The 15,898-nt window shown below is 36.6% G+C and overlaps 3 protein-coding genes across 6 annotated transcripts; 1 reads left to right on the top strand and 2 right to left on the bottom strand.

Annotated features, from left to right (window-relative positions):
• Window positions 1–24: 24 nt before the first annotated feature.
• RB195_026140 (uncharacterized protein) lies at window positions 25–1,777 on the top strand (the record flags this gene model as incomplete). The annotated part of the gene is made up of 5 exons (XM_013451253.2): window positions 25–48; window positions 187–318; window positions 455–561; window positions 640–728; window positions 1,716–1,777. The coding sequence occupies 5 exons, from the start codon at window positions 25–27 to the stop codon at window positions 1,775–1,777; spliced, it is 414 nt and encodes a 137-aa protein (XP_013306707.2).
• A 299-nt stretch (window positions 1,778–2,076) lies between these two features.
• Window positions 2,077–6,062, bottom strand: RB195_026139 (uncharacterized protein; the record flags this gene model as incomplete). Of its 3 annotated transcripts, none has more annotated exons than XM_064214563.1 (10): window positions 2,077–2,187; window positions 2,262–2,447; window positions 2,540–2,605; window positions 2,662–2,776; window positions 2,874–2,954; window positions 3,046–3,229; window positions 4,150–4,323; window positions 4,457–4,570; window positions 4,697–4,834; window positions 5,996–6,062. In XM_064214563.1, the coding sequence occupies 10 exons, from the start codon at window positions 6,060–6,062 to the stop codon at window positions 2,077–2,079; spliced, it is 1,236 nt and encodes a 411-aa protein (XP_064070444.1). The 3 variants fall into 3 exon arrangements, with proteins under 3 accessions (XP_064070444.1, XP_064070445.1, XP_064070446.1); XM_064214565.1 differs by lacking the exon at window positions 5,996–6,062 and having other exon boundaries at window positions 2,662–2,689; window positions 2,742–2,776; window positions 2,870–2,954; window positions 4,697–4,787; XM_064214564.1 differs by lacking the exon at window positions 5,996–6,062 and having other exon boundaries at window positions 4,697–4,787.
• A 1,613-nt stretch (window positions 6,063–7,675) lies between these two features.
• On the bottom strand, window positions 7,676–12,679 carry RB195_026138 (uncharacterized protein; the record flags this gene model as incomplete). 2 transcript variants are annotated; one of them, XM_064214561.1, is made up of 11 exons in its annotated part: window positions 7,676–7,786; window positions 7,846–7,935; window positions 8,003–8,080; window positions 8,156–8,260; window positions 8,456–8,491; window positions 8,806–8,911; window positions 9,059–9,142; window positions 9,209–9,295; window positions 9,363–9,449; window positions 9,517–9,620; window positions 12,587–12,679. In XM_064214561.1, 11 exons carry the CDS (start codon window positions 12,677–12,679, stop codon window positions 7,676–7,678), a joined length of 981 nt encoding a protein of 326 aa, XP_064070442.1. The 2 variants fall into 2 exon arrangements, with proteins under 2 accessions (XP_064070442.1, XP_064070443.1); XM_064214562.1 differs by lacking the exon at window positions 8,456–8,491.
• Window positions 12,680–15,898: the final 3,219 nt, after the last annotated feature.

The raw sequence follows: 15,898 nt of genomic DNA, 5'->3' as shown, positions 1-15,898 counted from the left end.
TAAACGCCGCTGTCATTCCCACTCATGGATATTCAGCCACAGCCTACGGTATGCGTTTCTTTTTTTCAGAAATCCACAATTTTTTGAAGTAGATACACTTCGTGTTTGAAATGAACACTTCACGATTTATGATTTATTTATTCTCCTTGTTCAAACAGCTCATATAGTTTTGGTTTGATTTTTAAGTGGCAATCATTTTGTGAACAAAACGTCGTCACATCCGATGGTTTCTACGATTTTGTCGAGGATGAAGGTGATCGACGAGCTGCAAATGTACGAGAACGAAAACGAATGTGTAGTATCAATGTGGCTTTCATTGTACGGTTGTCTGTTTATTTTCATAATTATTTCATTTATTTACGAAAAATTTCTATTATCAGCTAGGAGCAGAGGACGGGATTTCTAAGGGAATATTTTTAAATTTTTCTTTTTCATGAAATTTGAATGATTTTAGGAACTCCGGAATTACATTCCTACATTCCCATTCGAAAAACGACTATCAAAAATTGACACATTGAATTTGGCCATAGCCTATATAAATATGTTAGAAGATGTGTTACGGTACTTTTTTTTAAAAGAATTTTTGCGAAACTACAAGTAAACCATTTTGAAAATGAATTTTAAAAAGTGAAAATTAAGATCTCCCATGGATCCACATCGTTATATACGTCGATGTGTGGCTATGTCAAGGAGCAGTCATCCGAATGCACCATCGTGGAGCACAAGTGGTAATTTTTTTTTTGAAATCTAAAATACGAAAAAGGCAAAATTGACTGAATGGGAAAATAGTGTGATGACACTTCAGTTCTTATCCGAGAGATGAGCTTTGATTACCATTTGGATTGCCTCAAAGTCTTCTCGTGACTCAATGAGTTGGTCAAAGTATTGATTCGCTTGGACTCCAGCGCTACTCTCGTGGATTTCTCGTTTTATTGCTCTTAAGCAGAGAACATGGAACACATCTATTTGTGTCCCTTTTATACTGTGTCTATGGAAAAATCTTTACTATCTGAAGACGTAGAATTTAAGATAGACGTATAGAGGTTTTTTTTTTCTCAAATTCGAAATCCTATATGAATCTTATATGAATTCATGGATTCATATAAAATTCGTGGTTACGCTATATTTAACTGCGACCTGCCTGCTGCCGACAGTTTAGCAGGAAAGAACCAACTTTTGCTTTTCAGTGAAAAGAAAAAATTCAGCAGAACTCTTTTTTTTCGTGACCTGTGACACTCTGGAGAAATTTTTGTATTGATCCTTAAAGATTTCTTCCAAGTAGCCTTTGTCTTGCTATAGCTGTATACGGATTTGGAAAACATTCAATGACTGATCGATAATTTTCATTGACTCTGGCCCTACTTTCATACATATGTATTATCTACGATGGTTAGTTTTTTTCAACGTAAAAACAATTTTAAAGATGTACCAATAAAAAATACCTAGTACGCATATAGTAATTCTATGACCATAGATTTTTCAAGAATTATCATTTAGATCTCTGAAAAAACAGGTAGTCAAAGAGAAATGATTTGTGTTTATTCGTAGATCATATGACCAAAAAATTCTCATAAAATCGATGACGCAATTCGATCGTTGTCCGTTCATTCTATGTCCTTGACGTCTTTTTATGTTATCCACTGCATTCATTAGAAGATTTTACGTGTCATACTGTAAATTGCTGATTTTTTCATAGCTATAATACGTATTTTTAGATCTCATCGCTCGACTTAGTTGGATCAAATGGCGACGTCTTGGAATCGAACCGATCGAATGATGAAAACACTTTATTTTCACACGTGAAGACACCAACGATGAAAATAAAATTTATATACAGGTTCTAGGACATTAATTAGACATAGTGCCTTCGGCAATCACAAATAAAGAAAAAAAAAACTTCACCTATAAATGTATATAACATTTTCAAATAAACACTGACAACCCGACGGTCGAAATGCAGCAATCGTTTTGAAGAGACATTTCATTGAGGAGAGAGAGAAAGAAAGGAAAAAATGATTGGACGCTAGCCAAATTAGTACTCGAGAATGAGATTACGATGATGAGACATGATGAAAGTCAGTTTCGAGTGGCCCGTTTGTTGCCAAATAGTTGTTCGACGCCCGTCAGTATCGTATTCAAACTGAGCGGATCATCCGGATTCGTACATCTTGTGCCAAGAATGTTGTCCTGAAAATATTGCGATTATTGGTGTCGCTTACATTCCATTCGTTGATCTACTCAATAGCAAATCCACTACTCACCCGCACTTGCTTATATCCACATAGGCATTGACAAGTTCCAAACTTGCAATCCGAAAAATTTGGACATTGTTTCTTCGAAAGGCATCGTTGACCTAGTTGAGCTTTTTGAAGGCAACGATCCGAGGAAGGAATTTCATCCAGTTGATTGCAACTTTTCTCGCAAGTAGGAAATCGGTCATCATTATACTGAAAAAAAAAGATTTTTTACGCTGAGACTTTTGAAAAGCTCTTCTATTTTTGTAAGTTTTATTCTTCATTATTTCTGTATCTGCACTAACTGGATGATAGCCGAGCTTGCATTGACACGTGCCGAGCGTGCAAGACATGGAGATTCCGCCTTCACACTGCAAAATAACAAACTAATTCTGGATTTACATAACTTTTAGCCCACAGCTCAAACCTGTTGGTCAATTTGACAAGGATCATCCCTATGCGCTATGGATAAGCATTGTCCATTAATGTAAAGAGGTGTAGGATCACGACATGGACGAGGGCAGCATAGTGACGATTTCCACCTAAAAATCTCTTCTTTTATCATCTATCTGGGATTTTTTCATGTGAAATTTCATATTTTCCGGCAAGATAAGTCCTTCACAATAAAAAATTACCCGCCCTGGCTCAGTGATCGAGTAGCAAAAGTGTGTGAGAGGTCGACATTTTGATTCCGGAGCTGAACCAGCATCACATGATTGGCTGGAAAAAGTATATTCCTGGTAATATATAAGATGTAAGAGAAGGTAGGATAGTAGAAACTAAAAGAAAAAAATCATAAATTTCAGCACACCTGAGATCCGGTTCCCCATAAGGACAACGTAGTCGACAGCAGTGACCAACGTATGGACTACCGTAGGTCACACATCGATATCCTAACGGACAACTATCCGTGTTTGCTGCATTCTCCAACATATCCACATCATTTACGAATAATCGACGACATGTTTGACGTGGATGCATTCCATCAGGACATACTGAAACGATAGTGCTCTGGATTTTTGTATTAAATCATGAGATGTTCTGTGATACCATTGATTTCAATCTGACGTAATTGAAGTGATCATGGATTTTTCGATGGGAGGAGAGATCAGAAATGAGGAAAGTGAGGAAGAGAGGACGAATGCTTTATGTAGAACTGATAATTCAAAAGGTCTTCCATATGAACATAGCGACAGATGAATTGATGTCTCGTTTTACATCCTACAATTTTTCAAGCAAATTTTTAAGGAATACATAGAACTATTACTTTTTTTACTTTCAAAAATTTGATTCTATGATTTTGGGGTTTCTACTGTTGGTCAATTAAAATGAGCAGTTGTATGACAGTTGAATTTTTTTAAACACAGTTGGTCACCTCCTCTTCTCAGTAGTACTGTACAAAATAATATTTCTATGTAATACTAGCGTTTTAATAGAAGTGTTTTACGAACCACATAAATTATTCGCAATTCCTCATTTCTACCTTTTGAACAACTGAAAAACGTAGATCAAAATGGGTATCATTTTTAAAAATGACGTTTTCGTCGTGGGTGGCACAGTTCTGCGCATCTTTTCTGACCGACTTTTTAAAATCAACTTATCAAATTGTATGAAATAAAAATTCCAGACTCTTGCGTGATTTTTCCAAGTTTCTAATTCATTTCTGATAAAATTAAAGCATTTCAACGACTTATAAACTTGTTTATTTTTAATCCAGGATAAATCTATATTAACTCCAGAAATCAACAATAGAGTAGCAATTAAGGGCAGAATTCCTGAGGCGAATTTATTAGTTTTGAAGATTGATGATAACTGATTGATATTTGATAAATTGAAGAATTTTAATGGAGAAGAGAACTACCAACTTGAAGTTAAGTCAGGTTGTTTTAAGAGAAAATTCCAGTAAGATACGTACCAGCATAACAAAATCCACGCATAACATCCCTTGTAGTTCCTGGAGCACATTGACAAGTTCCACCAACGCATGCATTGAAGGGATCAACACACTGACTATCCTTTTCACAGATTTGTCCATAATGTGCCACTCTAGTGCATTCAACCCCGTACAATTGTTGGCCAGCCGGGCAAGCTAAATTCCGAGATTTTCCATCCAGGATCTAGGATTGTTCAAAACTACTTTTCTGGAGTATTGTGTTAGAAAAGAAATCCAAAATTCGAAATATATCTAAATATATTTGTGGGTCGAATCCAGCGCAACTCACGCACTACGCATTCCCCATCGACAATACTTCCTCCCCAACATTCGCATCGTCCATCACGACATAGTAACGGTGGTTTACAATCACGTTGACATGTGTCTCCTATTTTAGATGGTGCTGAAAAAATGTGATCATTCCTAACCATCGACAACTTCAAGCGATTAACGTTTTTAATTGAATTTCTGGAAAAAATGATGAAGGTTAAGCGTTCGGGCACTTGAACTTCACTGGTAATGCACTCACCAAGTCGGCATATGGTTGTCCTATCGTCGATATCGAATTCCTCAAAATTTGTCGGACAAGTGCAACGACCATTTCGACAAACTGTGTTCATACCATAACATTCCTCATCAAACAAACATTTGTTTCCGATTAGTTTTTCTGGAATTATTCGTAGTTGAAGTATTGACAAAGTCTATGTCGGTACTAAAGGGTCAAACTATGATAGAAAACGTTTTTTTACCTCTTTACCTTTTTTACCTCATTTTACCTAGTGGAAAAATATTTTCTATGTAAAGTAAATATTTTAATATTCTCTCAGACATGGAGAACTACATAGGAGGAGTTCATTAAGTTAAGTTAATTTTAGTTAATTGGCGTAGAAATTTCCCAAAACGTGGATAACCATTAAATGGCAATCAATTTATGACGAATTTGGATGGAAATAATGAAACATATGCCTCTAAAATAGGAAATCAAATCAATCTGTAGGTTGATGAGGCACCGGAGAGGATTAATCCCCTCTGACGACGGTGACGAGGTCGAAAAGTTAGCTGTTAATAAAAAAAAAGATCAATACCAATCGTGGCTACATCTCAAGCAAATCAATAAAATCCTGAACAACATTAATTAGTGGTTCTATCTAATTCAAATAGTTTATTTCGATTTTAAAAATGATAAAAAGTTAGTAGCGAGTATTTTATAAACTAATTTTGCTACGGATACACACCTTAAAACATCTACACGCTGCACATAAATTATCTAAAAGACAGGATGTGCGTACATGTGAATCACCAACGTCGTATTCGTTTTTCGAAGCACTTTGCCGGTTTTGAGGGAGACGATTGCTGTAACTTCAAATACGAACGCTTTTAACAACTATTAGCAAAATCGTGTCTTCGTGGATTTCGAACATTTTGAAACTATGAATACTGAACAACACCTCATCCTTTTATTTTTCATTTCGAAAGAATCGTTTTCTCATGGAATCCGAAAACGATGAGAGCTTATAGCGTTTGGTAATAAATAATTCATAAATTCACAGATATATTCATAATTTCAAATGAAAAGACACGAAATGCGGACGATAAAAAATTTATTTCTGGTGGAATAATATGATCCTTAATGCCTCTTATATATGAAATAATCAGGAATAGTGAGTGAAATGAAATTTTACGGCATAACGACCATCCATAGCTCTTGGCGATGCCAGGTCGCCGACTCAGTGCCGTGCAGTGGGTGGGCGCGCTAAGGTGGTGCTCAGAGCCGAGATCAACGAGTACAGAAGTGATCAATGAATGATCAAAAGTACTGTAAACTCACGTGTACACGGTACATCAAATGCGTGGGCGAGTCCGATCGATATGACGATCGATAGCAGTGGCGACATGCTCGCTACCGCTGCCGGTTAAGTGGGACGCGCCGCGATGATGGTGGTCGTGGATGAGATCTCCTCCCAGATAGGTCTTGACGCGAATCCCACCCCATACATCAGGCATCCATACCTTTTTCGATTATACATGCACGTCACTTTCTCTACAAGCGTTAATGGTGCTTATAATTGCTGCAACATCTTCTGGTTCCTTCAGTGGCGCCGGAGGAAGCAAACGTCAATATCCGGTTGTTCGGATGTCACTAATACATATTGTGAGGAGAGGGATCGATAGTTCATGAGACTTGAATTTTCGCATGAGAACCATTGTAACCAGATCATTTTATCAGTTTCTTTTTAAATCCTTACGTTCCAGAGAAGGATTGGCTTCAGCATTCCACAATCATTTGTGGTACCATTACATCCATAAAGTGGTGATGATAATTGTAGTGTTTTGAAGTAGTCCTCTGCTCTATTTTTCAACTGCTATAGGATAAACGATTTCCAGGATTAAAATACAAGCCAAGTCTGAATCGTAGAAGAAAACTCGAACGAAATTTCCCAGGATTTCAATTTCTAGGCATTATTACATGAGACCGATCCAAATTCTTGTGCAAACAAGGAATGAACCACTTTTTTTTCTGGCTCCTGCAAAAGTTTTTCTGCCATCAAAGGGCACTTTCGGTGATGCGCACTTTTTTTTTGTGGATCTACATAGAAACGTGTTTTCCGCTTGAAGTATAGTCTGGGGAAACTCGTATCGGAAACACTTCTGCTTTACAATGCTTCCTTCCTGTAGATTGATTCGAATAGAATGGGAATCTTTTGGAAAAGTACAGAAGTTTTGTTGAAAATTTGGAAATTTTCCTTTTCCAAATTCACACTAATAATGATATTAATATTGAGAATGCAATATCATTTTTGTTCTGTGATCTCCCTTAATTTTCCAAGTGGAATTTCAATGTGAACGGTGATATGTTGCCATATTTAGGTCAGCAGGTAACTACTCCGAATCCGTTAAACTCTGCTGAAGGTCACCTTTACGTGTTAGCGCAATTCAGATTACGGAAACATTAGTGAACTTTAGGACAAGTTTAGGAAACACACAAATTTTTCTGTTCACCCTTTCATTTGAAAAAAAAATATGACGAACCATGCATACTACTAGGAATAATGATTTTTGTGATTTTTTGTAATGTGCTGGATGGAAAGAACTGAAAATTACTCTCGGGAAGGATATTTTTGGGTGCGAATACTTTGAAAATCTTGGATCATAAACGACAAAATTTGTGGAAGTGGATAGTGTAGAAATGTGATTAGGAAATGATTTAACGTGGAACAATGGATGAGCTTTGATCAAATTTATTAAATTCCAAAATAATTAATGAATAAACAAAAAGAAAGAAACAACACCAGTGAAAGTCGAGAGGCCAACATCCGAGCATGTGGGCGGAGAAAACGAGAATAAGATATGACCTGTGTGCACATATATTATTCGAATGAGGAAAAACAAAGGCACTCTAACCAGTACCACACACTTATGCGAATAGCCACGGCAGTAACTACATGGATTTAGAGTGGGCAATGGATGTGCTGAAGCGTGAAACGGAATCACTACGCTCGGAATACAATCACAGTTCAGCCGGATCGTGTTTCTGTAGTTGCTCTCCGTAGTCGGTCGCTTGCGATCCAACAAACGTATCATAATGAGCAATAATCTCCTCCATAGATAGTTTACCATCCTGAAATCGATATGAAGTTCGTGGACAATTCAGCTACGCCAGAAAAAGTAACGACTAGCCTTATTATCATCGGCAATTCCGACCAAATGGCGTGCCTCGGCTTCGGCATGATCGAATCCAACTGGCATGATCCAATCCCTCATCTCATCCTGAGAATGGAGGATTAGATAGATTTCAGTCAGGACATGGAGGAAGTAGAAAATGCGACAAATTTACCTGATTCAACTTGCCGTCTCCATCCTTATCACGGTGCTCCTTGAACATTTCGCGTTCGGATTGTACCCAGTCAGGTTCCTAAAAATGTTACTCTCGGGTGTTACAACGCAAGCAAGGTCGTATTTCCTAAGAGAAATGTAGAAATTCGCGCACCTTTCCGTTCAATTCAGGATAGTCCTCTGGGCGATACATATCACCGATGTATTCCTCAAGGTCCACATAACCGTCTTTGTTCTTGTCAATATCCTCAACGGTTTCCTTAAACAAAAGGATAGTGAGAAGTTCGGCTATTTTCTTCTGAGGTCGGCCCAGAAAGTGCAGTGAGAGAAATCAATAAGTAAGAGCGAAGAATAGGAAAAATTACATAGTTTAGTGCATTTTAACACCAAAATTCGACTAAATTTAACTTTAATTTGGTCACAAAAATGAAAAGTTATACACAGTAAAACTTACCAATCGTGGATCTATGAATTTTATTGATAGATCTTCCTGTAATTTTGGAGATAACTCTAAAGAACCGAATTGAAAAAAACTAGGACTGATTGGAATTTGAAAAAAAAAGTAGACTTTCAGACGGAATATTTAAGCTCACATCAGAGCGGGGAATCTTAGCAAAAAACAAGGGGAGATTGTAAAAATTTATGCACCTAGGGGAACTTTATCATTACCAGTAATGACACCCTTCTGAATAAAATCTCTTAGTGGATAAATTATAACAATGTCATGATGAAGCAAAAATAATCCAAAATCATGATTAATTCCGAGAAAAGTTGTTGAAATTGAAAAAAATAAGTAGAACTAACCGCAACGACAACATCACGCATGTGTTCGCAATCCTCTGGATGCATAAAGCAACCGTATTCGGTACGATCCAGAGCACCATTTGAATCATAATCGGCAACAGCCCATCTGGAAAAATCCTATCAAAGTCTATTTTTATATTATATTTACTATCATTTATTTAATTTATTTCTTTTTTATTCATTATTTTTACTATCGATGTCAAGCAAATTTCAATGGAAAAGTGCGAAAAAGAAGAGAACCCAGTACTCTTACCGCTTCTGATCACGTGCAATCATCTTAGTGTATTCAGGTGAAAGTTCTTGTCCTTCACCAGTAGGTGATCCATAAACCATCTCTCTGGAATTATGTACCATGACGGTAGTAATTTGTCACAAATTAGCTGCTTCTTTAAGAAAATCCAACCTGTAATCCTCCCACTTGATCTTACCATCAACGATCTTGTCATCTTTGTAGTTTTTCCACGTTCGTTCTACATCGTTGTTCACATATCTACAAGAAAAAATGATGTTTCTCTAGGAAATTAAGGATTCCAGAGATCCTGTCATCCAGAACGCACCTTTTCTGCATAAAATTGATATGCTCTCTTAGTTCTTTTTCTTCAACAAAACCATCTCCGTCAGAGTCCATCTTCGGGACAAGTTTGCTAAAAAAATTTTTATAAAGCAGCAAAATATTGAGGATAAATAAGAGGTGATTTTGAGTTAACTAACGCAAGTCTCTCTTTCGATTTTTCTGGTGTAAGTTCATCGAATTCAGCGGCTGCATCCTTTCCAAGGAATTGATCGTGGTCGTATTTGGTATCATGTTCGCCTCCCTTAACGAGGAAAAAAAATTTCGCAAACAGATTCGCGAACATTCGAATTGAGTGTAATTCTTTTTTTTTTGAATTTACTGGTTACGTGGAAGAATCCTATTCAGTGAAAGCAAAGAGAAATTTGAGCCTTTCCCTACAGTGGTTATGTGTAATACGTGGATCCTTTCCGTTTGTCAAGTTTTCGCTCATTTTCGAATCAAACATTCATAATAAAGTACATATTAGAGTCTTACTACTGTTAGATACTGTAATTGCGTGTATATTTTTAGAACAGCAACAAAGTTTCGCAAAAGGACACTCACGCTGTGTTTAATATATTGTATATATGCTCGATACGGTAGCGTTTATGGATATCGCATAAAAATAACATCGTCAAATATTTCGGCTACCATAGAAACACATTCAAAACGTAGAATATGTCATTCATTTGTTGGTCGAGAAAATTACAGCTATTCATTGCTGCTTGAGGGCTTTCTTCCAGAAAATTAAAAAAAAAAACAGAGGAACCTTTAGGGATACCATGTGAGATACAAACATTTGCATTATATTCATTGAGGTTGATAGAAAAAAAAAGAATAATTTGGTTTCTAAGGAACATGAGTGGGAAGCAAATTTTACTAATGAAATAGGTTTAGAAAATAAAGACAACAAAAAATATTTTGTTATCAAATGACGACAACGTCTTGTAAATTCTTCGTGTACAAAAAATAGATGAAAAATCATTCCCACATTTTTTTCGCTTAATTTTATAACGTTTAGAACTTTGATTCATTAAGAAAATTTTAAAAAAATTACTGTAGTGACTACAAAAGTATAACAGTAAGGTTAACTACTACTTTTAAAGAAGCTCCGATGTCCGTAGGTAGCAAATTTTATTAAGATACAGTTTAGGTGCAGAAGTACGTAGATAATTGCTTCAATCCAAGCCGAGTGAAATAAAATGGTTTTATCTCTAAATGATAAAATATTCTGGAGGTGTAGCTTGCTTGAATACATGAAGAAATATTTATATACGTAGATAAGATAATAAATAGATAAAAAGCATTGAATAATTTCTCCAGATGACATGTTGTGAATGCGTGATTCTATCAGCTATCAGCTATCAGCTAACAGCTTTTTTGAAGACAACGATGCTTTTTAAAATTTTGTTCAGTTTCTAGGATCTGAAGGTTTTCGAAAGAGTTGGGAACGGAATCTGAGATATAAAGTAGAAGCATTGGTGCAACGAATACGGGAGATTACGGATGTAGTGAATTTTTTTTTTTGATCACGTGGCCTATTGTTGAATTTTTCCAGAAGAACATGTCATTTATTAGGAGCTCCATCTATCCACGTTTTTGCCCATATTCCTCAAAATGTTGACGATGTCAGCAATTCGCTGCGCAAAACGAAAGCAATTCAATTCAAATCTTATTTCTAATCTATAAGTGGTTCTTTATGAGTATGCATGAGGACAACCACGTTCTCGAAGAAACATCGGATGTGGAACGCTGCATAAGAATGAACTTGTACTTGTCGCAAAGGAAAGAAGAAAAACTGGTCACCTACTGCAAATAACAACCTGCAGAGAATTTTTGGAACTGTTGAAATTGAGAAACTGATTTTAAATCGTCAAAAATAAATAAATAAATTTCAGACCACCTTGGTGTCTTGGCTTGTGTTTATATATATATATATATACATTTATTTATTTATTTATTTATTAGGGGCGATACAAATCCCCCACATGAGGGGCCAATACCTCAAAGTTGCTAAGCCTTTCCACGGATCCTTATTCTACGTTTTTCATACCTAATATTACATAAAAATTACCTCTTTTTTGGCGTTGTGACCGTAAAAAGTTAATAGTAACATAACCACGCAACTGTTTTTTGTGTACCGAAAAAAGTCGAATCGTCATTCTATTCATCATTGATGCCCTACATTTCTGATCAATATCATTTTTGTACAAATAATGTGACGGAAATATTCCCTTTTTGTTCAATTTTACGCTGTTGAAGACAGATATGTATTCAAGAGTATCTAAATAAAAAAATGCGAACCTATCTGAATCCATATGTCTTTTCCAAAGCTAATTTTAGAATGAAAAAATGGAGAAAAGTTGTATGATCTGATTAAAAAGCCTTAATGCTGTCCTTATCCGAGAAAGGAAAGGTTTTCAATAAAATTATGGCGGACGATGGTATTCTGTGGAACTTCCACCGCGAATCATCGCGTGATTTTTGTTTCCAATCCATATGATTTTATTAACATTGAAAAAACTAGTTTATTGATCCTTCAGGATTCCAGCGAACTTTTGTCATTGCACTGTTCTCGTCTATAAATTGTTTTGTTATTGCGCAAACACGTAAGTGCATACATTTTGGCGAACGATTATAGCGTAAAAATGTCACCTGTGGTCCAAGATTATTGTGGAAAGAAAAGAAATGATATACAAGAATTTTAATTATCTTTTTAAAAAAGCACATTGTAGATTAATTCACCCTTTAATTTGCCATTATGTTGTGAAAATCTTTTCTTAATTTCTCAATCCTTGCGTACAGTATAAGCTGTACAGCAGTGGAATTTATGAAAATCATAAAAATCATGTCAGTGGAATTTGTACAGCCCTCGAGGACTGCTGCCTTGAGCATTTTTTTGTGTTCATAGGCGCATAACAACACTAAAACGCGCCCGATCCTGGAATGAGCAATGAGTCATACATATGCTGACTCGAACGAATCCTACAAAACATTGCAGTCAGCACGGGAATTCACAAAATCACGTTCGTAACGCTTTGCCATACGGCAGATGCGCGTACGGCGACCTTTTTCCTGAACAGATTCGACTCCGTGGTTGTAAAGTGGCCAGATCGTGCTCTAGTGAACAACTGTTCCTATGTGCTAACGTATCATTTCATTGGAAATATATTGGGCTATTGGGTTCCTAGTAATATTATAGGGATCGTGGAAGAAAAATTCCCATACCTTTTGATGAGCAGAATCCTTGTCAGGATCAGTGCTGTGATGTGAGGCCAGTACAATTGCCACCGAGACAGCGGCGAACACGATGAACTTCATGGTAAAATTTGACAAGTTTTCTGAAGAAATGAATTTCAACATTCAAATTGATGAATACATCTCGTTGAAGTAAAGACGGGAAGAATACTAAGACAGAGATTTTGAAGGAATGTCTGAATCCACAGGGAAATATGTGCATAAATACCTACGAGTTATCATTGTTTGAGAGAGGATCAGTGTTTGTACTGGACCCTGGACATCCCCACATTTTTAAAGTAAACAATTACACTCCAGATGATACGCATATGTATACTATGCCTATTGATCGTAAGAAAAGGCCATCGGGCCAAGGATATCTCTAGAGAGCGCAAGAGACGCCAGTTGACGCCGCTGAACGTCCCAACAAATGATGTACTCAGCAGAAACGTTGCATTTGGCACTGACATAGCTCCCAGGAAAGAAAGCCGAAGATAAAAAAGGAGGATCCCGAAATTATTAATATTAATAAGGAATGGAATTATATGACCAAGTGTGTCTACAGCGGAAATCGAATGAACGACCGATAGTTCACGTATTTAAGACGAATGCTGCGAATCGTTTGTAGATGGAGTGGAACGGGGGAAATTTTGTGGCAGCCAAGAGGGTGCGATCCGTCAGTCATTCCCCGTTATTGACACACTCGCTTCCTGTCGCTCTTTTGCAAATAAATTGATAATATTCGCGCTAAAACAACTGAGAAAAAGACCGATTGACATGTCTCGTTATGATCATTAAGGTGCAAAAACTGCGAACCGGGTTATCCGAGTGGACGTACGGTAAATACGGATTCTATGGTAGCGATATGATCGAAATCTAAAGCCAAATGCAGGCCAGCAACTGGAGTAAATCACCGACGATGGCCTACGAGACGAAGGAAGAGGGTCAGCGAGCGCACAACGGGAGGAGGAGCGAGAGAGTGCAAGCGGCGAGGAGCGCGCGGACGTCGCCGATCGCCACGTGTACCACGGGAACCTCGGAAGGCTTGCCCGGGTCATTCCTCGTCAACAATACACTGAGTCTAAGGAGGAGAGTTCAGAACGAGTACCGAAACACAGTCGGAGTGTTGCGATCTCTTAGGAGCGATATGCATTTTGCGAGTGAGGTCCCAAGTTCAGTTTTTTTTTCTCTCACAATCTTGATAGCAAACCTTCGACAAACATGAAATCGCGGCGATATGAGCGAATTATTAGAAGTGAACAATAGAGTAGAGTTGTTAACGTGTGACTAACGTGATCACTGATGCTCTGATTACGGATCGGGATTTGTTTATAGCATCGCAATACTCAACAGATATTCGATCATCATTTTCGGTAGCCTCTATCGTTCGACCTAATTCGGAACTGATTCTATCCTTTTTCTTTCAGCGATTCTCGCTCTTTGGCCCTTAATCTGTGCGATAATTGGAATCTAGGCAATCCGAGTGAACTGGTAAACAGATCCAGTGCAAAACAAATTAGAAACTATCGATAGGAGAATAATTTGGAAAAATGGAGTTGAAAGAAACCCTATGAATGGACTAGAGCGGATTCGCACATACTAGGGAAACACTTTCAGACGAGGGCGCGGAGATTGGAATCCAGGAAGAAAAGAATCCTTAAGAATTCGGAGGAAAGGGCAATTTCTAAAGGATCACTGCCGAATATTCAGATTGCGCCCCAAGTTTTGCTCGAGGTGAAGAAAATAGAAGCCAGGAAAGATCAACCGTAGTAATAAAAAACGATTAATTACAACAGAAGAGATGATCGAGGGAAAGAGAGAATCCAGAAAATATTACAACTAAAAATTAAAGGTAACGAAAGATAAGTTCGCTCTTACTTATGCCAGTTTCGAGTTATTTTGATTTGAAGCAAATTGAAATTGCTGATTTGACGCTAGACCTCATTTCACGGATTCGCTAGTAGAAATTTCGATGCCCACAAAATGGCAGAAGAGCCAACCACAAATGATATTAAGAACGAGTACATTACTGAGTGAAGATAAAAGTAGTAAAAAAGTAGTCGGCTTCAAATTGACAAAAAAAATAACATTATTATTTTAAATTCCTAATGTATGTTTTGCCAATGGATCAAAAAATATTGGACATAGAAAGCAACAGGAAGGAAGAACTGAGAAAAAGTGTAAAAAGGGAGGGAAAAAGATGAACAAAATGCATGACGATATAAGGAAAACTGCGAATAGTATTCCTGAAAAAAACTGAAGGGAAATTCTCCACGCGATTGGAAATGCAGCGAATTTCTCTCAGCCTTAGTAATGACGACTGCCTCAAACTCGTTCTGTCTTAGGGGATTTTCCGATTTTGTGGGACTCCTTAAAGGAAATTTTTCGGATAATAGAGCACTAAAGTAGGATATTTGTTGGTTTCTTCTACAAAGTCAAAAAAGACGTGATTTATTCACTTAAAATTGTTAGCTGAATGATAACACAAAATAAATTTAAAAAAAACCACATGTTATGTCGCTTGAAGAAGCCAAAAAAAATTTACGATTAGAAAATATTTGTCAGATGATCGTTCCCAGAAAAAGTACGGAATAAAAATTTGCAAAAATATTTCCTTTGGGACATGTACGTACATATTAAATGCCTATTTATATTTATAACAGTTTTATGCTTTATGGTATTGTTTAATATTTTATGTGTTCGCCGTATTTTTACATATTTCACAAGAAATTTTTATGCATAAGCGGACAAATTCCTAATTACAGAAATAGGCAGATTTCTATGAAGATTGAAAAGAATAAATAAAGAGTAACTGAGTAAAATTTAGATATTATTATAAAATAAATTTGATGAGTGAGTTTCGATCGACTTTCAATGGACTTTCAATCTAACAAAGAAAATGCAATATGTAAACTAATTTAAATTGGTAATTTGCAATTTTTAAGAAAACGGTCGGTCCATAAAACTGCTAAATGCAGGATTTTAGCTAAAGTATCCCATAAAAGCAGAAATATGTAGAGGGCGAAGATGAAAAAAAGTGGGTCGATTCGCCTCATCTTAGAAGATCCACTTCTAGATTAGTCTCCTTCGAGGATTCTCAGTAGGGAGGGGAGGCTAATCCAAAAAAAAGATATGCAGTAATATGTAATAGTAATAAAGAACAGGTATTTTAGAAAAATAAATAGAAAAAGAAACAGCAAGAAAATATTGCTCTAGGGATACAATAAATTGTACTTCTTAAAATTCCTTTAAAATGATGAATACTACATTTATTTCATTAAGTTAATCTATATTTTTATTGAT

Source organism: Necator americanus, chromosome X (assembly GCF_031761385.1).
Source record: "Necator americanus strain Aroian chromosome X, whole genome shotgun sequence".
Lineage (NCBI taxonomy): Eukaryota > Metazoa > Nematoda > Chromadorea > Rhabditida > Ancylostomatidae > Necator > Necator americanus.
Note: the sequence above shows the minus strand (reverse complement) of the source record. Positions and strands in the feature narration are given on the sequence as shown.